General features: G+C 39.1%; 2 protein-coding genes across 3 annotated transcripts; one reads left to right on the plus strand and one right to left on the minus strand.

The window, feature by feature from the left end:
• The first annotated feature begins 159 nt into the window (after window positions 1–159).
• LOC141903807 (uncharacterized) lies at window positions 160–5,374 on the plus strand. 2 transcript variants are annotated; one of them, XM_074792130.1, is made up of 11 exons: window positions 160–404; window positions 752–914; window positions 1,268–1,337; window positions 1,423–1,534; window positions 1,611–1,755; window positions 2,237–2,458; window positions 2,840–2,943; window positions 3,025–3,164; window positions 4,177–4,310; window positions 4,398–4,469; window positions 4,801–5,374. In XM_074792130.1, the coding sequence occupies exons 1-11, from the start codon at window positions 289–291 to the stop codon at window positions 4,984–4,986; spliced, it is 1,464 nt and encodes a 487-aa protein (XP_074648231.1). In that variant the 5' UTR covers window positions 160–288; the 3' UTR covers window positions 4,987–5,374. The 2 variants fall into 2 exon arrangements, with proteins under 2 accessions (XP_074648231.1, XP_074648232.1); XM_074792131.1 differs by having other exon boundaries at window positions 3,025–3,098; window positions 4,801–5,370.
• Window positions 5,375–5,787: 413 nt separating this feature from the next.
• On the minus strand, window positions 5,788–27,222 carry LOC141904028 (calcium uniporter protein, mitochondrial-like). Its single transcript, XM_074792469.1, has 7 exons — window positions 27,136–27,222; window positions 26,652–26,724; window positions 18,594–18,764; window positions 15,126–15,230; window positions 10,802–10,962; window positions 10,208–10,411; window positions 5,788–8,515 (listed from the first exon to the last, which is right to left on the minus strand). The coding sequence occupies exons 1-7, from the start codon at window positions 27,220–27,222 to the stop codon at window positions 8,279–8,281; spliced, it is 1,038 nt and encodes a 345-aa protein (XP_074648570.1). The 3' UTR covers window positions 5,788–8,278.
• Between the last annotated feature and the right edge of the window lie 451 nt (window positions 27,223–27,673).

Genomic DNA, 27,673 nt, shown 5'->3' on the forward strand with positions numbered 1-27,673 from the left:
TACTGATAAAAGTTTATTCAGATTGATTAAAAACTTAGTAGATGATTCAGTGGCAATACATCTATTCTAATAGATGTTCGGTTAAATTGCAGGTTAGACGGTGGTAAGTCATATTTGCTACATAGCAACCGGTAGCCATTTTGATTGTTTACAAATGGCCGCCAGCAAGTGGTTGTAATTTCAGAGCTCCAATTACTGAAAATGCTCGTTACAACGATAGGAAAGTTGAAATTCGATGTGAAAGGTGTTTACCACATAAAAACTACTTCAATTTAACTAACTGCCACGATGTCGAGAGCAGCCGTGTCTAAATCTCGCGCAGAGAAGACAAAAGGTGGACAAAATGCACCAACTCCAGCAATTGCACACGAAATTGTACCCGGAAAATATACCGATCATGACTGGTAAGCATATAGAAACTTTTTAAGCATTTTTAGGCAGTTAGCTTGTATCAGGGTTGCTATGGCCGTCAGATGCTCCTTAAAAGGAACTTATACGTTGTTCTCTAGCAACTACATACAGACAGGCTACACAGTTGCCAAGGTGACTGTTCTATCAAATATGGATGCAAGAAGAACAAGATGAAAAATAAAGCAGATAATTGGCTGCAGAATTCATTGTATGTTTTTATCTCTCAATTGTATCGTCCAGAAATGATACAGAGATAGTAAAATTGGGGTGCCTCAGTGAAAGGGTAGCTGGGGATGCTTAGTTCCTTTCTATTAAGCTTACACTTTTCTTTTTATGACAGGAATTTCATGCTCGATCGAGATGATGGAGATGACTTCATCGGCGATATGGTTGAAGAAGTTTGTGATTCGGCGATGAAAATAATCTATGACAGTTACATACAGAAACAACTATTACCATTCACTATTACTCAAGCTAAGGAAGCAATACTGCAGATTATTGAGGTATGAAAATATCAATGCTCAGTTTGTCTGATTTCAGACCAATAATCACCCAGGTGTTAAAGATAAAGATTTACTTACAAGACCACCCAATTAATAGTTTACGGCCATAAACAGTACTGATTCAGGAGGAGTCTACAGTAATAGGAATATGAAAGTTATGCAGACGCTTCCTCGAAATTTGAAATTTTCTCCTTGAAAACTCTTATATCCAGGAATGACCGGTCTATATGGACCATGTTGCTTAATCTGCCTTGGAAAGTTCACGAGCCAAAAATTAGAAAACCAATACATTCCCAAATTATTGCTGGAATTCTTTCTTCCTCTGACCCGACCTTTTTCCCTGTATTTTTCAGTGGCAATTTTTATCAAGAGATGAAGGTGAACAGAATATAGATGAAGATTACACTTGGGCTGAAGATGAAGGTATGTTGCAGTATCTGGGCGGATTCACCATTAATTATCTTCTCAACAATGTATGTCAGTAAAACTTAAAATTTATCTTACCTAGAACCTCTTCCCGCGATCACCGACTGTTGGGCTCAGGGTCTTGTCCCAAAACAAATAGTTAAAGTTAAAACTCCAGAAGCTCCTGAAATTATTCCAGAAGAAGAGGAAGAAGAGTAAGTATCTAAATGAGGCTGAATGAGCTGATGATCTTATGGATTTGTTTTTGACCTGGTATTATGTTATTTAAAGCGAAGAGCCTGAACCAGTTCCACCTCCCGGAAGTTTGGTTACGGAGGAAGCACTTGAAGAAGTCGTTCAGTGCGTTGATGACCAGCAGGCGGAGGTTACTGAAGTTGTAACTGAACCTGAACCTGAACCTGAACATGTTCACAGTGTGAGTACCATAACAAAACCATCAAACTTGCCTCTCTTATGTATCGTATACAGCTTTTCTCACGAAAAGTATACCAAACTTAAATGTCACTGGTTTTATCAATGATAATTCATTGTATAAACTTATTCAATGCAGATTGAAGGTAAGCCATTTATCTTTCAAAAATACACCGGTTTAGTATCCCTAACATGAAATAAAGCCGCTGTGACCAGTCATTCGTACCTTGTTGACTGCCCAATGAGTAGGAAGGGCAGAATTCTTAAGTTCGGTAATGAGAAATAGGAGGCTTTTCAAAAGCCATGATTCTCAACAATCTAAAGGGAATTCAACAAACATTTTAGCTTATTTGAAAGATTAATGTCTTACTGGTACCTTCAATCTTGAATGAATAAGTCTGCTAAAGTTTGGCATACTTTTTCGTGGGACAGACTGTATACGTACCAGTCTTGGTCAGGTAATTTGCAATTGTGTCGACTTTCAGCCTGCTCCACCTCCTGCAGAGACCAAGCCAAAAAAGAAACCGTTCCGTCCGTACAACGGTCGTCTCAAGTCGCCCGGTTTGAAGAATATCACGGAACCGCTGCAAGTCAGCGAGTCTCGAATATTATCCGACGAAAGTCGATCGAAACAATCTGTTATTCTTGAGGAAGACGAAGAGAGTGCATTATCCCTGTTACCAACATCTTGTCATTCAATTTTAAAAGTGAGTTTTGAAATAATTTTTGCCATATCTTCATACCTAACTTTGTTAGTTTATCATCATTCTAACATTTGTTTTATTTGACTTACTCGTCTAAATGAAACATAAACATGATTGTTTAATCTAACTCACAAATATTAACAACTGTTTTTCCAGACGTTTACAACTCCTAGGAGAATACAAATAAGCAAGGCTAGTTTATTATATTTGAAGCCTACTGATTTCTGTTATTTTACTCTGTTTGGTGCATTTTGTTTTCGTTTCAAGGAGTGATTTTTATGAAATTTTGTGTGAAATGAATGAATTTTACGTCCTGTGGTGTTAATCCTTTTCTCAAATACTGAACATAAAAGATTATGATAAACGATTTTCGCTCTTCTGCAGGCTCAGGCTGGGCGACCACCTGGCAACAAGGATGTTATTTATGATGAACACGGAAATGTTCTGGCCGTTGTCAAATTTGACCCTGCTAAACTCCCATCTCATTTGTAAGTTAGAATAAAACATAGCCTTATAATAGCTTCGGGATACAAACCTATTATTGATTAAGATTTTCTTTGACTTTCCAGTGTAAAGACACAGTTCACAGTTGTAGACCCAGCCGTAGAGGCCGCACAGGCCCGACTGGAAGCTATGCGGACAGGTAGATATATTCCAAAATCTCACAAAAAGAAAAACGAAGTACATGTAGAACCCTTAGGCACTGCAGGTATGCTTGTTTGCGTGCGCTTTCTGTATGTTTCACTACTAATTATGTTCAGCATCACCAAAAAAATCAAACAAACCAAATAAGATGTGAACGCTTTTTGAATTGATGCTGAAACAGTCGGTAGTTTTCATGTGGTGTTGTTATTTGCTGTTCTCTGCTTCCTTTTAACACGTGCTTAAACCTCCATCCAAAATATCTGTAGATAGATTAGATTATTCAAAAAGCTTCACTCTTCTGCACATGCATTTGCATTTAGATTTTTTTAGAAATAGTAATATTTACTACAGTCAACTCCCAGTTATCAACCCTTTGTTTTTGTGACTCCCAGCTGCCGCAAGTAAAAGCTCAGTCCTGAATTAATTAATGCATTCAGCTTTCTATTTTCTGCCAAATTCCATATACACCATCCGCCACACATTTTCTGAACAAATGTTATAACAGTAGTTCATTTTCATTTGATGAACAATAGTTCATTTTCATTTGTCCGCCGAAGAAAATGTTTAACACATGTAGTAATGTAGTACAAATTAAATTTACTTGTTGGCAACAGTTGGTCTTCACTGATACTGTTATTTGTAAATCACCCCCATATGTTGTCCCCTATCTCATCCCCCCCCCCCCATGTGACCATCTATGTTGATTACAGGATCTACCAGTATTAAACTTGTCAGAGTACAATTGATGAATATTCGAGATTAAAATTCTCACTACTTCTCATGAGAGGCAGAGTTCAATGAAAGAGTTTGTGTCAATAGAAAACAGATGAATTTTAACAATAAATACATTTTGAGTTCATTTCGGGTGTCTTGAAGAAAATGAATTCTTAAATTCACTTATCTGCCAGTCTCGATTATCCACCAAAACTGCTAAGGTTCAGATGATGGTGGATAACAAGGAGTTGACTGTAATTATCATTTTAGAAGTGTTGTACTGGATTCGGTTTCTACAATGCTTTGTAGCCTAAAGTTCTTATACAAGCATGCTTCAATTATTTTTCGGATCTTTTTCTAAGGTTCAACAGCTTTCTCAAAGAACACCATGGCGAAAATGGCGAAAAGTTCAACATCTTCATTGAGAAGTTCGTTCGAAAAGCAACACGATAATAAGAAAAAGACAGTTGAAGTAACACCACTCCCTCCACCACTGGTTAGCTCTCATGGTTTAATGATTTTGAAGTTTTGTTAAACTCTGCTTGTCTCGCTTCATTATCTTATTTGGTATATGTCATTGCAGCTTGAAACAATCGATGTTGCACCCGGGGTTACAGTTAAAGAAGGAAATCGAACGAAGAAGGGACCGAGACCCGTAAGTACAGAATATTGTCTCAACTTATATCTCATCTCTATCAAGCCATATCAAAAATACATAGTATTTTAGGCCATATGGATAGACGTAGCACAATGGCAAAAGTTGCACCAGCTTCATTATGTTAAGGGTAGTTCAAAGTTTATCATAATTTGTTTCCCACTTTGAATTCTAAGTACAGAAACCTCACCTGACTCAGACGAACTGGGTCTGTGGTTAAGCAAATTTCAAATCAAGGTTAGGAAAATGGGTTAGGTCAAGGAGATATTAGTAACTGCTAAGAAAAACTTGAAAAATTTATCACATCCATTATTTTGTTTCGTAATTCCAGCGACCGAAGAAGTCCGACGAGATGATTCAGGCTCATCAGGAATCCCTGCATCCCGTCCGTTCTCATGCAAATGTTCCCAAATTCACCGCCGCCGAGATCTTCGAGAATCAATCGCCGATTCTTCGCTTCATACAAGATTCTCCTCCGATTCCACCCATTCCATCTAACCGTCAAATCTCGACCTGATTCAATCATGTTTTCGTAATTTATTTTTTCCGTAAGAAGTGAGCTATCGTTTTAAAAAAGTATGAGTAATGTAGGACAAACTGAACTGTTAATATTCACATTGTTTTAATGATTCACACATTACATGTTTGTCACGATATTTATGCAATAAACTAAGAATCCGTCGAAATGTTTTTCATCGCCGTGTGCTGATAAATGAAATCATACATTCATTAAATCGAAAATAATCCGTCCAGATCTATTGTTGATGATATTGTTATTTCAATAAGTTTTGTTATCGTGATGCGAAAAGATTAATTTACCTTGATATTTAAGTCCCCGGATGTATATTTTGTAAATTGTTGAATAAATTCTAGAAAATTGCCTTCTTTCCAAAGCGGGCATTTTGTTTCAAACCTAAAATGCATAGTTTTTTTCATTGTCGGCAGGAAACATGGATTTATAGGATACACAGTTGTGTCAGCAAAATGTCCGATACTCTGCTTTGCAAGAACAGTACTAAGTTAAATACATTTCACAGGGCTGCCAACCACTTAAAAGTTCTACCAGTAACAAATTGAACTTGTCTCGGTAACATTTCATCGAAATATGAAAGTAAGTGTTCAAATTAATCAGTTATCAACAGTAAAACCCTCAGTAAAATCTTTTCATATTTCAGTACGCATCAAACAAATCAAACCAGTACTTCGCGTTATAAATTAGTAACTGATACTGAAAATCATGAACAGTTGGCAGTTCTGGGTTCCAGAAATGATCACCAGAATGAAGAAAGCGTAAGATCATGATTTCAAGTGTATACTGCTATTTATTCGTTTTTCTTAAGATTTGTGTACAAAATCAACAAAGGAAAATGTGAACGAAGCCCTAGAATAGCATGAAGAACTTTTCACGCACGGCAAAATATACGAAAATATATACATTTTCATTCTGAAGCTTGAGATAAAACATGCATGAATAGAACTGTTGAGAACAACATTTGCGAAGAGAGAGAGATAGAAGGCAACCGCAAACACTTATAATTCTTGAGGCCAGGAGATTCCTGTATGAGGTTTTTTTTTAAAAGAAAATTGGTACTGGAACCATAGGTCTACAATTTCGAGTACCATAAAAATTTAATTTGGCGTTTAATGGAACTTGTTTTTGTTTTCAAGTCAAATCGACTGAAAGTGGTAACCTATAGAGGAATACACTAGATTACTATACAATATATTCATAAACTATTGAGAATCAAACTCAAGGTAACTGGATCAGACAGACAGAGGGAGGAAGATCTATGCACAACAAAGTACAACATAAATATTCAGCAGTTTATAGCAATAATAATGATTCTCGTATAACGGTAATGGGCCAAGGGACTACTGAAATTGAAAATTCATCATTCGAAAAAATGGATGAGTCCTTTTTCTATAAGGAGGCTGTTAACAGTGTTTGGACATTTTTACGATGAAATTTGATTGAATCTCGATGAGCTTTGAAAATAAAGTTCATCACTTATCTATTACATGAATCCAGATTTCAGTTGGAGTGAGAAAATGGCACTTGTTTCACACCAAAATCATGTCCCTTAGTTCGGTGGTCGTAGACAAGAAATCAAACAACAACACAAGTTTCTTAAGTTAATATAATAATTATGATTAATGGAAAGACTCTATATACAAACAAAGATAACATAAGAAAGACTAAAGAAATGTACTGTTTATCAAACTATAACAAATAATGATTATATATTAGCTAGAATAGATGAGAGTAGGGTACGTCTGTCAACCAGGAAATTGAAAGACACCATGAAAGGGGGAGTCCTAGACGAACTTAATGAAAGCAAAAACACAGTAAGGGTTACCGGTAATCAAACGTACTGGAGAAACATTGTTCCAGGTTCCATAGTTGTTAAGATCTTTTTTCATTTTCAAGTGCTTTCATTTATCTTAACTCACTAAGTCACCATGGAATCAATCCAAGCAGTTTGAAAAAAACTCATATTTGGATTTTTCTGGCAATAAATTGACTGGCATTACGAAAGATCCCCGGGTGGGAAGTGGGAAAACTTCAGGATAAACACAGCAAATGAGAGGTAGACAATGAATAAACAAAAAACTTATGTTTAAAAGGAATGTATCTTCAAGAGAAGATGAATTTTGAGCAAAATACTTTTCTTCAAGTGCACCATGAAAAGAAATAAATCATCAGATCAACTTATATAACCCTTCTTGCCTCTAACAAAGAATCTACGCCGAGAATCTTTCTATTGTAAATACCCAAATTTACGATAGAAAATATGAGTCTAGAGAACTGAACATCAAAGTATAAATAGGGCCAAGGTACCAGGCCTTGGAGTTTCTTGTTCAGCTGTTCCATGTTAGACCTTAGTTGACAAGGATGTGGACGAAATCGAGAATCCTACAAGAAACCGAGGTGCTGCCACCTTACGAAATTCCGAACAACTAATCGACACAACCTAATCTTCCTATCGATGAACATGTAGTTGACACGTTTCACAGGATAGGATCCCGAAATCCGTTCCGTGACAGGCGGACTCTGCCCAGAAAATAATTTCGACATTTTCTTCGGGGCTCCCTTTTCTAACCCTTCATAAGTGCATAAGTATCAGCTCCTATTGAAAGATAGAAGGCTCTTAGATATACGGGACTCTTTTCGTATTTCAATGACCCAGGTTCATACATGTTGTACATACAGACATACATACATAGTGCTCAATTACGCAGTTAAAGGATAGAATAACATTTAGCATTCGAGATAACAATTCAAACATCTTAACATATTTCCTAAATAATATTAAACGTAAGTCTTCATATAAAAAGTCGCCGGTCATAAACGATCGCGATCAAGCGTGTTATTTAACTGTTCGTTACGATCAGATTACAGTCAAAGTCCGTTATAATGCTGCCATCCTTTTTAATGCAACTGTTCATTTAACGCCAACAGAACAAATTTGTCCAATCTAACTCAAATTCGATGGAATTACCATTCACCATAGCGCCAAATCCGTAATATTCCCATCTTTTTCAGAGAACAAATTTGGCCAATCTAACTCAAATTCAATGGAAATACCATTCTTTATAACACCAAATTCGTACTATTGCCATCTTTTTCTTTTTCAGAGAACAAATTTTCCCCCTAACTCAAATTCGATCAAAATACCATTCTTCGTAAACACAAATTCGTAATATTTCCATCTTTTTCGGCGATCCAAAACAGTGGCATTATAAAGAACTTTTACTGTAGTTATCTATTGATTAATTAATCGTAATATATAAATCCTAATCAACGAGTATTATCGTTCGACGACGGGAGATTCGGCCGCCGGATTCGTCTCTTTCGACTGCGCGAGCAGTTGTTGTATCGGCAGCTGTAACTGGAGCGGGTCGCGTAGACGCTCGAGATCGAGTTCCGCTTGAGCGATTTTATCTTTAAGCAGATTGTACTGGTTGACGTCGAGGTTCGCTTTACGCGCTTTCTTGTGGAATGATATCAGGTATTCGCGGTCTCTCACGTCCGGATAGATGTATTCCTAAAACGACAGAAAACAATTAGCTATTTAATTAAGGTAACTAGGTCAACAATTGAGCTAGATCAACAGTGGAGCTAGATAATATTTTGATATTTTTGACAATAATCGAGTGCTTAAAAAGAGTAGAAACTGCTCCCTCAAATAGGTGTGCTACGCTTTACAATGTAGAAGTTCTTTCTTCAACATTTTCTTTTACTGGTATGTAATAATGGTGACTGTATTTTTGCATTGTTCTTTTTAGTAAAGAAATAAACTTATCATAATAATGAAAATAAAGGTAGCCTTGGACCAGTGTCACGAAAAGATATAAGCTTAGAACACTTATGTTCTAATCATGTTGGGGTTATTGAAAATAATTACTGAACTGATAGCGACTAAAGCAAAGATTTGAACTTCATTTTTCTGGTGAAACCAGGCTTTGTAACGCTATCTCTACAGTATTAACTAGCAACATTCATTGATTCAATTCAGCAGCAAGTAGATATTCACTGTGACCTTCTTGTTGCGAAATTGCGACTTTCTGGTCACTCGAGCAGACCAATATGACAAAGTGGAATCTGTTCTATACATCAACCAGATGCCAATATACTGCAAGATGGATGTTTCTAAAAGCCAGATATTTTCATGATACAGCCCGATATTTCAGCGCTTGTTAGATATATAGCTCAATGGAAAACTGGCCCCATGGAAACCAGACTTGAATTTTGTCAATTATGTGCAAATTTAGATATCATTATTATCGATTTTCGTCAACTGGTTTGGTGTGAGAGGGTAAATATTTGAACGCGGGCGCGGAAACTATTTGAACAGTTGTAGCATAACAATTGATGCACTAATGCAAAATTGTACTGTTCGGATACTGGATCTATATACAGAACCAATACGCAACAACGTAATCCAGATTGTTGAAGATGGTACGAAGAAGGGGTGGTTTTAATATGTTGTCCCTGGTACGTTATTAATAAAAGGCACTCGAATTGATACAAGTGTTGATACAAGTCATGATAAGGAAATAACCGAAAAATGAAATCTATCCCACTGCGGAGTAGCCGTATTCCGGAGTGATTGGTCGGTATTTCTATCAACGAACGAAGGAATTTCGAGCCGCTGTAATACACATATTGACAAAGTGTTCACAGTAATGAATGATCACTATTTAGAATTCTGATCATTCTGTGTCGGCCAGCCGCGTTTTAGCTACCGACGCATCCACTGACAACTGCTTTGTAATAATGTGCACCTATTAACTCTGAGCCAGACGCAGCGAATAAAGCTATAAAACCTATCACATCTAATGGTTATTGTAGTAGCTTCCGAGGCATAAAAATATGAATCGCAGAACTGTGGGTCATCTAACTATACAGGTATCATTTGATTTGTACCACTCATCACTACCATGAACAGGGTCGACAGGGATCAGTTATTTTTCAGGATCCGATGGCCATTTTGTACCCATTTACAAAAAACGTTAGTTTCCCTGATTTTCCCATGTGATTATACAAAATTCCCCGAGTGAATCAGAGAAATTTTTAGGTTTAAAATGTTACAATTCATTCACTTTTCATCGAATCATGTACTGATTAACAACCGATCAGTTTTATGGCTAGTTACTCAATTGATTCAACCGCAGCAGGTTAAAGTTAAAACTATGTACATTTCATTTATTCTGGATTCGTTATGTGACCCGCTTACCTGACGCGTAAGGACGAAATAAGCGAACATTGCGATCGATGTTCCATAAGTAATGAAATAAGTTACGGGTTCCATAATATCCCAGGAATATTCCCACCAAGTCAGCCGCGCTAGAACACCGAACTGTAGACCCATTAAACCAAGACCGACCCATGACATCGCCGACATCTTTTTTGTCGAGGCCATCTCGATTTCGAGCTTTTTCTGAAACAAAATTAATCATTTGAAAAAAAAAATTTAGAGTTGAATGAGATAAGAATCAGGTTTAAACCTAATCAATAGCAAAAAGTGCTGGAGACGTTTAAATAAAAAAATTCCACCACAGTGTGTTGAATGACACTGCTATAGTGTCTACACCATGGTGCGGTGTATTGTTAGTTACAGTATTAATACTTCAATATGTTTGACAGGTGCTGCCACCTTTCAATAGAGATAAAAACTAATTAGTAATAATATCAATACACCGCACTGCAGTATGGATGCACTGAAAGGGTTAAGCCCATTTTGGTCGCATAAACCAATCCTATAAACGTGACTGCAGTATTGGCCTAGGACCCCGAGGTCTCTGCTATGGCAAGTTGATTTTTTACTCACTTTTTCTAGCGGTTCAATCTCGAGTTTCAGATTTTCTAAAGTAGTCGATATTTCTTTCTCGCGTCGGAGCTGATATTCCTCGACGTTCAAATCCGAATATATTTTCGCTATTCTTTCCTTGATATCGTCGAATTCCTTGACGCTCTCATGAGACCAGCCTTCTTTAATGACAGAAAGAAATCCACGGTTAAATATACTATATAAATTAAATGAGTTCGGGGACTTAAAAGTGAGCCACTCTCAAGGGAAGGATCCAGGAATTTCAAATAGGGGCCCAAAACATCAGGGGCCAGTTGCATAGTCGAAGCTTAGACTTAAAACCAGTCTAAGACCAACTTAGTTCAATAGCCAATCTAACAACTTAAGACCAGTCTTAAGATTTAAGACCACTTATGCACTCAAGTCACGACTGTGCAACCAGTCGCTGAGGCCTAGGGCAAGCAGCAAAATGTTGTCTTGGCAAAAATAGGAGGAGGCTTTGGCCCCCTTGATTCCGCCCCTGCTGTTAGTGACTGATTTAGGAACATTTTCAAGCTTGCAGAAATTGATTGATTGCCATTCTGGTTCTGACTCAGACTCTCAGTTCTGACTGAGTTACCTAATTGAAAATGAACTAATATTAACTCAAAAGTTAACTCTAACTCACAACTATGGAACTGGATTCTGGGTTGTTAACAGTGCCATTAATTGGAAAAGCGATTGCGTTTTTAATGCGATATCTTCTCGTGCCAACTACGTAACACCGGGATCAGCTGATAACGGGTTAAACCGTTATGTCGACTAAGGCGGAAATAATACGGATATAGACCTATAATCCGATCGATCGCAGGAAATGACCGTCCGACTGATTGTATCCGTGTTAATTGGTCAAGTGAGATGCCACTGTAAATTAGAGTCAACTTATACTCTATACGTACAACACGAACAACTTCCATAACAATCAACGCGGACTGTATCTTATTTCTCGTTAACTCCCTTACAACCCCCCTGAGGGCCAAAATACCAGTAAACAAAAGTCATAATAATTCTGCGGCTATGCATTAGTGACATCGGACTGGTAATGAATAAACATCGCGCCGCGGGGAAAATTCTTTCCGTGGACGAAATGTAAAATCGAGCTGCCGTTTATACGGTCAACAGCAGTCGCATCGTCTTATCGTGGAAGTGACGGTATCGAGTGTGTTGAGGGGATGGCAGACGACGGTTGTTCGTGTTATCAGTAGATGTTAAACGCTGCTCGAGGTACGCCGGGTCAACACGTTCGTCATAGTAATAATATAGAGTGTGATTATTTGACCGACCGGAAGTCATCATTGGCACCTTATTTCGTTGACTTAAAACAGTTATTCAGGCACTGAAAGATACGATGGCAAAATGCTAGCTTAGCTTCCGCAAGCGCCGGGGTACCGCCAACGTTACTGTGGCAATTGAGGATTCCATATGGCAAGTAATGATCCACTAGGCATCGCTAGTGGTTACTCAGTCTTCAGCGTTCAAATGAATGTTTCCTTTCAATAAATAAACGTCTTCTGAAACTATACCAATAATTGAGTTCCACACATATTTGGCAAAAAATGTGATGATGTATATGGATTCGGGAGCCCGGATATTCAGTTGGAAGTTGCTCGATAATGAACTAATTTTAGCCGCATAAGATTGAGTTGAGTGCTCGTTACGCCACCTGGTGTCATAGCTGGTGTTGGCAGCTCCCCATAGCTACGGTATTACCGAATTCCAAAACCTCTCGAAATCTTGGTTTTGGAATATAAACTGCGGACACTGGGCTCTATTGTTCGCAGTTAAAACTTTTAGTATGGCACTAAGTGTTAGAAATACTGACGTACTACAAGCTCTTTAAGATACTGTGACAGAGAACTGTCGGTTGAACATAATTTACTATTGACACTTATTCGACGCGTCAATGAAGATACAGAAGGAGACATCTCGCATCTATCATGTTCTGTAATTAATGCTTATTGCTTGCGATATACGCATCAATCAAACGAGGACTGCAGGACGTAGAGGAAACGCAGCGTACGTGAGCAATTTCGAAACGACGACGACATCGCGGAAACAGAATTAACGCATGACAAATACCCTGTTTCCTTACTCCACGATGCCTCGGGGATGTGAATGCCCCAGCCTTTAGGATCATAGTGCCTTTTTGAAATAATGATAGATATTTCTACCTCATGAATTACGCATTCTGCACCAGACTTAATAAACCGAGATCTAGCCCGGGATTCAGCAGCCATTTTTTCATCTAAAAAGCCCTAACGACAGTACGTGGAAGAATGTAGTGGGTTCGACCCATTAAACGAGCCCTTTAGGCCCTTTTAACAACCCCCCTCCCCTCCCCTCCCCTCCATTGAAAAATCCTGGGAATGCCCATGTGAAGAATGCTCGAGGGAAAAGTAGAATGTTACGATCGATCAATACGCAGCAACACGGAAACGACATCTCCGTGAATAAAAAACAAACGGCCTCGACCTTTCTTCACTATCGCTGGCTCGAGCGAACATCGCTCGAACCTTCGCTGGATAAAAACATTAATTCAATAACTTACAGTGAAACCACATGACGCATTAATGTAGATGATGGAAGAGCCAACTATGTGGAACAATGTAAACATCAGTACTAGGCCTAATATCGAATACATCAACCAAGTGTGCTATAAAACTATGCACTGACGTTCGACCAACTCATTCCCTTTAGGCTAAATGAAATCGCTTTCATTCGATTCACTGAGTACATCTACTTTTCTTATGACCCAGGCATGATTTCGGTTCTAAAAACGATCAAAAGATTTAAGACCACATATCAAGATTCGAGAACATTTTGAGACGAATCTGACGAGCTCCGACCGCGATGAAGATACTTGTAAGAAATTCAGGGAAATGTTGGAAACTTCAAAAAGAAATTCACGACACAACAGGGGCAAATCTGGGGAAATTGGATGGCCGGGGTCTAGAGTAGAAGAAGAGGCAATAAAGCAGCCACGTCAAAGGCCTCCCTCTAGGATTAGATATCTTCAAAGATGCCATTTCCAAGAGGATGTCAAATTTATAGGTTATAAAGATCTCTGTCTTGATGGAAAGGGCAACCATCGATGGGCAGGCAGGCCTACCCCTAAATCTGCTCTGGCAGAATTACTTAAGGATAAGATTCTTGATGACAAGTCTATAAAGCCTAGCGCACATCGACACTGCGATTGGAGACAACTAGTTGCTACCGAACGATTACCCCGCGCACATCGAAATCTAGTTACAACCGGTCAGTTGCAGCAACTGCATGGCGCATGTCGATCGACGAGATCCAGAGCGCGCACATCCACGTATATGATTGCGATTGAGTACAACCAGTTGCTCAAACATAGAACATGGGCAACTGGCTGGAACTGGAGATAGATCGACGCTTACCAATCGTAAGCTCGCTCACATCGACACATTCAAGCAACTGATCGTATCCAGCCAGTTCCTCTCATGCACCGAAAACTGCCTTGCAACTAGTTGTCTCCAATCGCACTGTCGATGTGCGCTAGGCTTAATGATTAACAACCTCTACACCTGTAAACAGTATGATATCATCTATGCTTTAAGTTAATATTATCATGTTAACAGGTTATGTTTATTCATACGTATGTAAAGAACAGAACGGAAACCATAACTCTGTATAATACTGCAGCGTTCTCATTTAATACCAACAAGTTAATATACAACTATCTATGCCATGAAACTATAGTTAGCAGACGAATATCGGAAATCCAAAAGTTAAATCAGAAATCTTCGATATCGAAAGTTAGAACGCGTGGCCACTTTTATTTGATACGCTTTTTCCCAAACTATTTCCTGACATGCACGTTGTTTCCCTGACTTGATTGATACCAAAGAATTAACACAGTCCAATAGGCCTACGTAAGACGGAATCTGTTCGACTTTACGCACGTTTTAGCAATCTCAATAATTCTCAACAAAAATTCGGCAACTGTGGCCACCCTGTAGAAATACTGAACAACTCTTTCAGGTTTCATGTATCCCAATAAATCACTATTTGCGAGTTCATGTCTAACGACGTTCTGAAGTACCGTCGACATTTTTTCCCCGGGATATCATTAATTGCAGGTGTCTCGACTCAGCCTCGGGAGGAGAGAGCGGTTCTAAATGATTTAAAAACTCGCCGCTTTCCATTTCGAAGAATTGATAGGTGCGGTATTCACACGTGGGCGAAATCGCTAACACGGTGCGTGTGTGCTACTGTGGCCTTACACAATCGTATTCATAGGTTAAGTCGATGCACACACCTCGGGAATAGCGATAATTCTTACCTGGAGCCGGCGGTGCTACGGTGAAACTTCGGTCGTTTATACATAACTTGAACGAATTCTGCATCAGTATATCGACCGACGTCGACTTGGCTATTCTCGTCCCATCTGAAAAATTGACAAAATTTTGTTTTTTCAAATAATCTGATCGGTGTCATTTAAAGTTAATGTGGTTGGTAAAAATTTGCGGTTGGTAAAAATTTCAAATATTTATCTCCATGTGATGGGAAATACAGTATTTCAGCAATTTCATGTAAAAAAATACAGTATTTTCAGATTCACACATTACGGCTCAATCCAGGAAACATGGAAACAGGATATAGCAACATGTTTCTGTGTTTCCCTACGTCATGGGCGTTGGGCTTTACGAGAAGTGAGAAACGCAGTTTCAGGGAACAACTTGTTCAAACATGTTTAACTCCGTTTCCTCGCGTCACGTGCATGTATTTAGAATCTGCCGGGCCGATTCATGCCAGATTCCATCATCAACGTTTAAAATAACGCGTATAAAAATGCGCGCAACTAATAGGTGAATTATCTGAAGATTTCGAAAAATGGCATCTTCATGAATAAACCATGAATCAGACAGCCTCACAAGCACCGTTAGTGGAATCAAGGCTCCGATGATAAATCAGTGAGCCTCAGTACTGAGAAAAAATAATTCAAGGGAGACAAGGATTCTCATTAGTTCAGTGGGAATCAAAAGGTTGCTCCCCCACTGAGACGCCCCTGAAATACCACTTTGTCAATGATCCTCACAAGTCTAACTTTAGCAGCAACTGGTCGCTGGTTGAAGAAACCTAATCAGTACAAGCCGAATGTCCTAAACTAATTAGCTTATAAGATTAATTAGGCTAATAACACTCGTTGACGTTAGCGATATTGGAGAGTTAGGAATGCAAAATTCTACATTCTCAATGGAAAGGTCAAAATTCTGAAATTGTTGTAGAACTCTTAAAAGATCATTTACCTAAGTAGCTCACGTTTCATTGGACAGTGTTTCCAATTCTGAATGAGGCGGGCCAACATGAGTGTTGATGTTTCTAAACGTGCTTTAAATAAGCGATTCTTATAAAAGACATTAGGTTAATGTTTGCCTTGTATATGTTTTATTATTCAGCATGTATGGCGCGGATACATTTAGATCAATTATTGACAGCATTCAAGAGCCTAATTGGAATACGACATGGATAATGATAGGGGACTTCTAGTAATGACAACATTTTTAGAGCTAACTTTGGGCGGAAAAAATTCCCAATTGTTAAGATTCTTCGATGTAATGGCCACAAAATCAAAATTCTGTAACTGGGCTCAGCGAGAGGTGTCTCATTTTAGCTACTACTAGGCCTAATCATAATTTCATTTTGAGAAACCAGCTCTTCGGTCGACATGTTTTTCAAGCAGTTTGCGCTTGAGGTAACGAAATCTAGACATCTGGGCTGGCTCCCAGATCCCAACTTTCCGAATAATACTGCATAACATGAAGATTTCATAAATATTTCCGGGCGGCCGTCTTTAAAAAAGGGCCCCGTATGAGTGGGCACCCATTCTAAAATTGAAGCCATGTTACTATCAAACCTATGGCCAATTTCATAAAATCCTCATAATATGCAGTACATATTATTCTGCGTGGGAGCCAGACTAACTTATGTCATCCCACATTCGACACCATCCATCAGTTCTCTCCCCGACAACGACGCAAACGTTTACGGATAAATGTTTTAGCGAACAGCGCTTTTGACTTTCAAATCTGATGTTGAATCAAGATCGAAATAACGCCGACGCCGATGTTTACCCGAAACGTCAGATCTCTGCCGTGAATCTCGACAATAAAAGCTCAAATATTTTCCCTCGAGAATATCGTCGACGGTATCGCCGGTCGGTACGGTAGTTTTTCTCTATTTATCCGGGTAATACCGGTATATTGTCTCTGCGCCCGCCGCCGGTAAATGTAAACCGGACTCGGTGAGCATAACGTAATCAGGGGGCAACATTCAGAGCGATATTCTGACAAAGTGTAGTATCATTTACATAATTTGATAACATCGCAATGATTGCTTGAATCTGCCCCGGTATACAAACTATCAGAGCGCATTTATTATATTCAACTGAAACCAGTCAGCTGAGTACAGCAGAACATTTGATTGTTCCAGATCATTTCGGCTATGTAATGACCGTTTATCTAAATCCAAGGGCTGGGATTTTCATTTTTCAGACAAGCTCTAACATAATCCTGGGGCCAATTGCACAGTCATGGCTTAGGCCACAAGTAATTGATACCTTGTTTCTTATCCTGTGAAAATTTCAAACCTAGGTTTGTATGCGGAAAACACAACACAAGTGAAAAAAATAAAACACAAAAATCCTGACTTGACAATATTGTTACACAAGTACTTAATCTGCATTGGTATAGATTTGAGACCGGTCCAAGACCAACTTAGCTCTATAGCCAATCTTAACGAATTAAAACGAGTCTTATGATTTAAGAACACTTTTTGGAGTTAAGTCATGACTGTGCAACTGGGCCTAGAGGTTGAATTCTAGCCCCGCGTTATTGGTCCCCTATAAGTTCTCGGTTTAAGTCTTCCCACAATGAGAAACAAATTCGGAGGTTGGCACAGAATCATTCAACGCAACTCCAGTTTTTCAGCAAGGTCAATAAGTACCATAACCACTAGTATCATCATATGTACCTTGGATTACGTTTATGTCTAGAGGCTTACCGCTAGTTCATGAAAGTGTGCCATAGAATAATCAACTCTGACATTTTATTGCGCATTTTATTATTTCCAAGAAACTATTCACTGATTATGAGATTTCTAAAAATATCTTAGGCAGTCGTGAAAAGGCTTCATTTCTTCTCGCGAGACTACCCCGCCCTTTTTCTCATTAGCGCGCGGCAGATACCCGTGGACTGCTAGTGTCAGTTTGTACGTAGATGAATCGATTGATTGTTCTAGCAGATATAACCTGGCGACTAAGCTCTAGTGTAATCTGATTTCAAATCCAATTTCATCCTCTCTCCCTCTCTCTCTCTCTCAATAACGTCATCTGGTTGAGAAGAGGCACGCCGTTTTGTAAAAGTTCATTAGCTGTAGAACTATACCTCACGCTGCACGTTCGTAGTTCAGCGGGAGACGCAGAAAATGTTGTTTTAAATCAAACCCTCGCGGCAGATGAGAATTCTGCGCATCCTTTGAATTTCGTCGATACTATCTCAACCGCAGTAAATATTTTGACTTTGAAACGGCAGAGAGAAATTCACTAGCACAAATTAACCCTAAGATACCAATGAAACTAAATAGTGAGTCTGCTGGGTCCGTGGGGGCCAAGTATATAGCTTGGGTAGTCAGGGCGCTCTTTGTAAAACACAAAATGGCTATACAGCTAAGGGTCGAGGCATCATCCACATGCATAGGCCTACGTATGATACCGATTAGGGCCAAATGATGATAGATAGTAACTTCTTACCTTCCGTATAGATGGCAGCACGGTCAATACCCTTGTCCTCCTCTTGTAGGAAAGTAATGAAATCGCTGACAGTGTGGCTGATCGGTTTCAGAGTGAATTGACATTTCTCTATACGAGAAGGTAAAGGCACCGAAATCACCGGTAATCCATTGTGGTACGAAACAGTCACATCTGAAAATCAGAACATATCGAGACATTATAGAGAAAATACCGGTATGAAAATAAAGCCAAGCCAGGGGCGGAACCAGACGGGAGTACAATGTGGCAATTTTCCTCTGCCCTTTTGAAAAACAATGGCAACTTTTCTACCTGTAACTAATAGAGCAAAAGGCTGCTGCCCAAAAACTTAACTTACATTCTTTCAAGTGCCTGAAAATTGCAATAAATTGCACTGAAAGTCCACAATATTCCAGACCCCGGTTTACTCTACGTGGATACTTGGCCCATTTTCATTATGAGCCCTCTTCATTTCTTTGCTCTCCTGCCAAATTCAACCACTGTAGGCAATGAGTAACCCTGCGAGGAAGAGTGGGTGAGAGGGAGAGATGGCAAAGGTTTGGCAAAGGGCAAGCAAGAGAGGATAGGACAAGTAGATTGTTGCTGTCTGAAATCATATTACAACTCTCTACGAACTAATGACTAATCAAGTCAAGAGACGTCTCGAGATGAGCCGCTGATAAACCCGCCGGTCCTCTTATCAATAAGCTTTCGTAATTATCTAGTCTCTTTGATATGAACTAACATCGGTAAGGAGAGACGAGGTTTCTCGTTGAATGTTTAACCGAAGTAAACACGCAACGTCGTACGTGTCTCCGCTCTCATTCTCCGCGAATTCAACGCTCGTGAAGTGTGACAAACAAGTCACTGGAGAATCAGTCGCATGTCTAATTTCCCTTGTTTCCGTAATTTGATTTCCAGCGCCGCCGCGCGGCTTTAATTGTTTCTCGTTAATCGTAAATAAAGCCATCCGTCGGAACGAGACCGGCCGGATCGGACTATATACACTTTTAACTCGAGCGCCGGAACTCTCCGATAATTCCAGCCGCACTCGCGCCAATAACATACGTCGCCCAATCGCCCGTTAATGGATCCAACTAAAACCGAGGCAACTAATAATCTAGAAAACGTCGTCTCCGGAAAGCCGCGAGCAATCAAAGCGTATCGGAATTTTTATGCGGATTTATCGCCAGCTAATGCAACACACAAACAAGTCGGAAATAGTTTAAATAGCATTCCAGTGCGTAGGAATATTTTTTCACCTGCCTGAATCACGAGTCTTAGACGAGATAACCGACGCGTTTCTAAATCTAGTTTCAACAAGTGGCTTTATTTCTAGAAATGATAGATAGATTGATACGAGCAGCTCTGTATAGCTACGAGTAGTATAGATATCACCACTCACTATGGAGACTGAGAGAGTATGACTCGGTGAATGTAACATAATGAAACCATTAAATGTTTTAGAGTGTCATTAGAGTGATATGTTTGATACTAAATCAATAATTTATTACCCACTGAATTCATCTAGATATCTAGATAGTTGATGATAATGATGATGATGGTATAAACCCTGAATTCATCTATTTGGCCCAGCCTAGTATAAGTTGAATTATGAAACTAGCTGAAGGGTTCTATAGCCCTATCATTCAGGCCTATAGTATGGAGGCTCGAATGAAACATATAGACCTGCTCATTTCATATAGACCTGCTCATTTATAACTCTAAAATGAAGCAGAAACTATTTCACTTAGAACTATTACAACATAATATTTTCATAAATTCTATCTAAAATTCTCTTTGGGGGGGAGGGAGCCCCAGACTCCTCTTATCGAATCCACCCTCATATTCCCCACGCAACAGGCCTTCAACTTTTGAGGGAACAATTTGACTTGCTTTTCCCCAAACTGCTCCCTGATGTGCACGTTGTTTTCCCTGACTTGATATGCTGAGAATCCTATAGTCAAATATGAAAAACATAGACAGAAACTGTTTAATTATATACGCGAGATCCAGCAATCTCAACAAATTTTCCTGACGTTTCCCCGATTTCCAGGTAAGTGTTCATTTAAAATCTTGCATAGTCCCAGATTAAACCGACCTTCGTTATGTTTTTTTAAAATCTAAACTTGAATAGAAAATTGACAACGTTCTATGACAACGTTTCACCGATTGAATCCAATCACTACGGCAGCTTAACGTAGAAAAAACCCGATGATTCGGCAACAGCTCTTAATGAAATATTAACGATACAGAAATAATGACTCGACGCCCGAACGTGCAGCACATCTATCTGCTTTCTAATCAACACTGTGAACTACATCGATCCGAAAAACACAACATTATTGCGAATCAAATAACAAAAAAAATATGCGCCGAAAGAAATTTTCTCTGGGTTATTCGATCGAGCGCATTGCTAGGTTTATCGATATAGTTCCACTCGACTGTGCGGGTGGGTAGCTGGCTGGCTCGATTGCGAAGCAAGTTTCGTATTTTTTCTGCTAATCGACATTCATAAAGCTGTAATAATTGCGTCATAGAAACGTCTGTTTAACAGTAGATATAGATTTGTCATCAGCGAGTCAATCAACTAACACTCTCCTCTCCTCCCTCTCTTTCCCTCTCTCCCTCCCTCCCTCCCCTCTCCCCTCTTTCCCTCTCCCTCTCCCCCTCCCTCTCTTTCCCTCTCCTTCTCTTTGTCTCTATGCATACAGAGAAATTATTTTCTTGTGCGAAAACGTTGTGCATATTATATTGATATCAAATCTAATGGCTGACCAGGGTGGCCACCCTACCCCCATTTACAAATATCCTTAGTTTTCCTTACGGTGAGCCTAACAAAAAATTCCAAGTGAATCTGTGGCAGGTGTATGGACAAATTTCTCGGTTAACAATGTGACAACTTATTCAATTTTCATTGATTCACGTATCAATAAAGAAACGCGTGGTCAATAGCATATCCCAATTCCCTGAATTTTCTAGGTTTCTTTTTTCATAGGCGCCCCCAGGGGTTTTAGCATTAATCCAGCATCCAAGCACTATGTCTGGTGTTTGGTGGGCCTCCCCCAAAAAACTTTTTTGAAAATTGGAGGCTTTAGAGACGTTTTCCAGGCTCTAAATGAATCATTTAGAGGTAAAAGACTAGTCAAATTGGCAAGAAAAATCTTGAACATTGATTACATAGTAACTTGAGAAGTAAGCTATCTCGAAAAGGGGTGCGTCCGCTACCCCCACACCCCTCTCGGGGACGCCTATGTTTTTTATACGAAGTTTCTTGAATTCCGCGAGTTTTCCAGGTCGACAAATTCGGCTGAAGACAGGATGTAAAATCTGATTCGAGCGAAACGTTTAAAGCCGCAGCCAGCGAGTCATTATACGATCAAGCCGTTTTCGTGCCGATAATTTTTACCTGGTACGTCGTCTACGAGGCGAATTCATAAACCTACGCGTTATAGATGATTATAGGAAATCGAAGAGTTCAGCGCGACGCGAAACCCGACCTGTCTGTCGTCTCCGCCGCCGAAGGTTAGTTGACATTTTCTCAAAGCTTCGAAGCGTTTTTCGCGGCGTTAAATGTATCTTTAAATGTTTAATCGGTTCATTTGAAACGTCAATTTCAACCGACCAATATTCGATCGAATTTCAATCAGGAAAATGTATTCGTCGCATAGGGCCTATACCAGGATGAAAACGTTAAACATCCTATACACCCACGATCTTTTAAAACATTTATCTCTCTGAATGAAAAGATTTCCGGGTTTCGAAATCGATTTCATAAACAGAGATACACCATATTCAGATTCGATTGCGAAGGTAATCTGATATCCTGTATACCACGAATTAATGGCTTTTTAAAAATAATTATGTAGAATAATGACATATATGCCTGATGGCAGTAAACATCTGACACCTTTGTCGTTTTTTTTTATCAGCAGCTGAAATATCAGAGAGCAACAGTAGAAAGGACGCAACAATGACTATTAAATTTGAATCTCTCGCGTTCATATTCAATTACTCGAGCCAGGGGCAGATGTAGAGGGGTCACGGGGTGCAAACCTCCTTTTTCAAATGTTTTGCAAAAAATGTCTGGAAAAGGTAAGTTATAAAACTAGAATACAGTTTTTGAAAATATTGATTTCAAATGCGAGAAAGCCCACGCAAAAGCATCCATTTTTGGAAGCGTACTAGCAAATGCCACTTCGTGGGGTCACTGCAAAAACGAATTTTCAAATTTCTAGATTTGATACGCCGTGAGCCTGAGGCAGACCCCGAGGTGGTGCGATAAAATCTAGGCCGACTAGCTCAACAGCATTCAGTATGAGCGGATTCATGAAAAGATACAGCATCAAGATTATTCAATGTTTCCGCTGTGTGAGATGATTCATAATGTGAAATAGCAGCATAGACGAAACCAAGCATCACTGATAAAATGACCCACAAAACCAAGCATCACTGATAAAATGACCCACAAAACCAAGCATTACTGATAAAATGACCCACAAAACCAAGCATCACTGATAAAATGACCCACAAGACCAATCATCACTGATAAAATGACCCGCTAAATCTGGCCCCGTGTTCCCTGCACTTGTAATATCAATAAAACGAATGTCTGATCGGATATAAACCATTGTCTTTATTCATATATTCATTTTTTATTTCTCGGTGCGTTACAGTACGAAGCATGAAGCGCATAGTAATAACACAACTGTGAACGAGGGGCGTTAATTTCTCATCACAACCGACGAGTAAGAGCCTCGGCTTGACATACGGTGTCAGCTTATCATCAGAACTTATCATCCCGCGATATAATTCGCAATTACACGGACCAGCATCGCATCTACTACACGGAAAGTCTGGAATGACCAATCATGTTGACGAGCTGTGATGTAAACATCTAAGCGGAATAGAAGAATCAAACACTTACTGTAGATAATGAAGAATTCCCACAATCGAATTTTATATTTATTTTTCAGTCAATGTTCGGCCGTTGATTGACAGCCATCATCAGGTGGAGTTTTCCAACAGCAGAAACATGGTTTCATCTAAATAGATTCTGTTGTATAACATTCAATTGTGGGATATTCATTTATCTAGAACCTTTAGGCCTAACCCTTTCAGTGCATCTACACCCCAGTGCGGTGTATAAATCGGTGATGGATTACGCTGGTACATCGCACTTTAGGGTATTAATCAGTCAGCACTGATAGGATTAATCTAAAAACACCGCTCTGCTGGTAAACTTATGAAGCTGTGCGGGTTCGTACATACTAAAAATAATCTACAAAATTCCATGACTTTCCAAGACCTTTCTTCCTAATTTTCCATGTTATTTCCAGACACGTAGGCCCTACCTCCAAAATTCTATGATTTCCCAGACGTCTAGGGAAATTTCAACTCGGCAACCTAACCAATAGGCCTAACAGTCGAGCAAGGCATACCTTTACCTAAATGGTTCTCCCAAGAACCCTGTCAAGAACCATTTGATAATATTGAAAGGGTTCTAACAAGAACCCTTTATACGAAATGGTTCTTCAAACCTTTAGGGGTTCTCCCTGGGAGGCAAGCCCAAGAACCCCTAAAGGTTCTACGGTAGAACCCTTTGTTCTAAGAGTGTAGATTCCCGAAGATGAAATGTTTGTCATAGGTCATCAGAGGCAACAAAAAGATGTGCATTCAATAAAGACTAGAAAATATCATCATAACACCAAAAATTCTACTAAAGCGCTGAAATTCCCTAACTTTCAAACACCTGGAAAACAAATTTCTATATAACGATTTCCCAGGATTTTCGCTGTCCACGGAACCCTGCGCGCACTTCCAACTCCAGGATCTCAGGAGAGAAATCATCATCATCGCCGAAACAAAGAATCGATATCTTATTAACGAGGGTACGAAAGTAAGTTAATTAGAGAGACGTGGTACTCTTAACTAACGCACGCGCGCGCAAAGTGGCGAATCCAATAAATGGACAGAGAACACCGATGCACATTTAAACGTATCGCCAGTCGATACAGAATTGATACAAATCAATTACAGGTTCATTCGTATTTATCGAAGGCCGAATAGAAAGTTTCGTTGATGTACGCCGGGCAATAATCGACGACGACAGCCATGTTCTTAGAAGAGATGAATGAATTCACGCATTAATCACTCGTGCGCAAAGCCGGAGATATACGCAACATCGATGAGTGTGAGAAGGGGTTAGAACTGAAACGTCTCGGCCTTGAATGAAGTTGTATCCGGCATCTCCTTGAACAATCGCGATAACAATAACAGGAAAAGTTAATTACTATGTTTTTACACATTCGAGCCATCCAACCTTACCAGAGCTAACCATCAAATTGAACAATTTCCACCCAATTATAAATTCCCTGATTTTTCCCTGCGATTACGAAAAATTTCCTGAGTGAATCGAGAGAAATTTCTAGGCTTAAAAAATTCCTCTTTCCTTGAATCGCGTACTGATAAAGAAACACGCGGTCAATAGCATTATCCCCTATTATCATTCCTTAGAGTTTTTCAGGTTTTTATTAAAATTTGTCAAATTCCCTGAGTTTTCCCAGTCAGTGGCCATCCTGTTGTAAGCTTCATGATCCAAACAACCTTCCTTGCCAGAGCTAACAAATTCTACAATCCAAACGATTAATTTCGTCTAAAGAGCATTTTTATTTCACAAAAGAGGTGGATCCAGGGCCAGTATTTTTGGACGTTCCAATTGACGTGGAACATGCCCCAGTGGTGCCTCCGCAGAAAATGTATACTCTGGCTTTACAAGCGATATAATACCAATCTTCCTCTTTAAGCAAGATATCACTTCTGTATTTCAATTCCCAATCCGGCAAATCCAGCCCGAATCCGCCCCAGAAGCAACAAATTAATCATGAATTTAAATTCTCCAAGCTAACATGGTTATAATCTACAGCTGCTGAAATATTTATCGCATTCACACTAGCTGCACACTCAATAAATATTCATATAATCATCTAGCTATTCGTGAGATGTATAGATACCTATTAAATAGCCTACAGTCAATCAATAAAATTATAAAGAATATAAGAAGCAGAGGTTGCCGTTTCCATGCAAGCTCTTGGCCGAATTCTGAAAATCGATAATCCATTCAACCGTGATAACTGCTGATAAGACGGAATATACACGATAGGTAATTACCTTATAAAGGTAAGGACAGTCACTTCATACATATATAATTACCACATCTAGACGGCTAGCTTTATCTACCGGTATCAATAAGATATCCCATTTCCGCTGCATTCCCGGAGATGAGGGGTTGAGATGTGTCAGGTGCTAAGCCAGACACAATATAGACCCTAAACCAAGCCTCTGATATCATTAGCCTATCATTCCAATAGGATTTATACCCAATTAATAACACTGAAAATGACCTAGGTTCTAAGTCACGCTGAAGACAAATTCGTGAATTTAGATCCACTATCACAAACACAAACGTAATTTACATAATTCGCCGACATGCAAGTCGACTTTTATTAGGCTATATCATCTAAATGCTGGGGCAGAATAAATGTTCAAATCGAATGTGGTTCAAATTGTTTACTAAGACGGGAAGGTCAGACGAGCAGGGACACTCATTCAGTACTACATAGCCTTTAACACAGCAGGTTTACAGTTCCAGTAGAATAGTAACGATTGGTTATCGGTGCACCTAAGCTGTTACCGTAGTACCGCCTTTGTATTTATTCAGTAGGCTTGGAATAATCCTGTATTTTGGACATATAAGTACTACTAGCCATAGCCAGGGCATGCCTGGGCACTGCAATATCCAAAACAAAATCAGTCAACAGTAGTTAGCCTAAAGTAGGCCTAAACCCTAACCTGTCATATAGGCCCTAGACTAGTCAAATACAAAAATTGTCAAATGAAAATTACTCAAATGAGTCAAAAATATTAATCAATTATAAAGATTTGATGTAACCCAGTAGTAATATTCTCTACATCCCCATGGGCAAAAAATGTTAGCCTACCAGTTTATTTCTTTTCTCTTTTAAACTGGAAAATCTCATCTATTTCACACATGAAACTTACCATCAACAGCGTGGGAGCAATAAAATGCTGATTGCACAGTTGGCCATATTATCCTATGACTTTTCCAAACAAGCTGAAATACGCGAAAAAAGAAATTGCATTATTAATATTAGGAAGTTGGAACAAGATATAACAGGCCACTTCAGAATCGGCATAGGCCCATATTGACACTTCAGTACCTAACAGTTGAATGTATGAAAATGGCTCATTCTAAAAGAAATCTATCATCCATTCATCATATACAAATGTACTACCAGCAACATTTTTAAATCTGCACTATTTCTATGCATTATTTCTAAACCGGAAAGAAAAATGTTCGAACACCTCAAAACGAGTTGTTTCTTTTTTTGTTGTTAGATCCGAGACGATTCTTAATCTTAATAGAAGTTCATACTGCACTTTTTATAACGCGACATATCAGGTATATCCACCGCTTGGTAAGCTTAATGTATACTTTAATACGAACAATTAAATGTTTACCTACCAAACACTTCGCTTTCGGCTGGTGTGCCGCGATACTTTTCAGTAAAATCGCGCTGGAAGATATCCCTGCAAGCCCTCTCGCTGCCATTTTTACTATGATTTTAGTTACGCTTGTCATCGCATTGGAAACGAGGGCACCACCTCCTTGACACGGGTGATTATGTATCTATGCACCGTTAAAAATTATCAGAATTACTAAATCATGGAAACGCACCAGTATTTTTAAATCTAGCCAAATTTTGTTTGTTTCAAAATGTTTAAATGAGATCGTCCATTTATGCAAGTCAAATAAAATCTCTTGTTTAAATGCTTATATTGTTGATTTTTGTCCTTATTGATTTTATGAAATATTGTATCCTCTACAAACCTTGGTCAGAAAGTAATTGACTGTTGCATTATTGTAATTGATTCATCAGGTTGGTTCAACACACATTTTTGGGATCGACCGCGACATCCTCTTAGCTGGGTTAAGTCACAGTAATCAGCAAAATGTGAGCCGAGCCATTCTAGCCCATCCTTGGTACATTGCCTGCAGTGGA

This window comes from Tubulanus polymorphus, chromosome 4, assembly GCF_964204645.1.
Source record: "Tubulanus polymorphus chromosome 4, tnTubPoly1.2, whole genome shotgun sequence".
Lineage (NCBI taxonomy): Eukaryota > Metazoa > Nemertea > Palaeonemertea > Tubulaniformes > Tubulanidae > Tubulanus > Tubulanus polymorphus.

Bases quoted from the DNA above. Each gene is read 5' to 3' on its own strand.
- LOC141903807 (XM_074792130.1), top strand. From the start codon at position 289: ATGTCGAGAGCAGCCGTGTCTAAATCTCGCGCAGAGAAGACAAAAGGT. The intron at 2,459-2,839 runs GTGAGTTTTGAA...GCTCTTCTGCAG, and splicing joins CTTGTCATTCAATTTTAAAA to GCTCAGGCTGGGCGACCACC. The intron at 4,311-4,397 runs GTTAGCTCTCAT...ATGTCATTGCAG, and splicing joins CACCACTCCCTCCACCACTG to CTTGAAACAATCGATGTTGC.
- LOC141904028 (XM_074792469.1), bottom strand. From the start codon at position 27,222: ATGGCAGCGAGAGGGCTTGCAGGGATATCTTCCAGCGCGATTTTACTG. The intron at 10,963-15,125 runs GTAAGAATTATC...CTGTCATTAAAG, and splicing joins CGTAGCACCGCCGGCTCCAG to AAGGCTGGTCTCATGAGAGC. The intron at 8,516-10,207 runs GTAAGCGGGTCA...CTGTCGTTTTAG, and splicing joins ATTTCGTCCTTACGCGTCAG to GAATACATCTATCCGGACGT.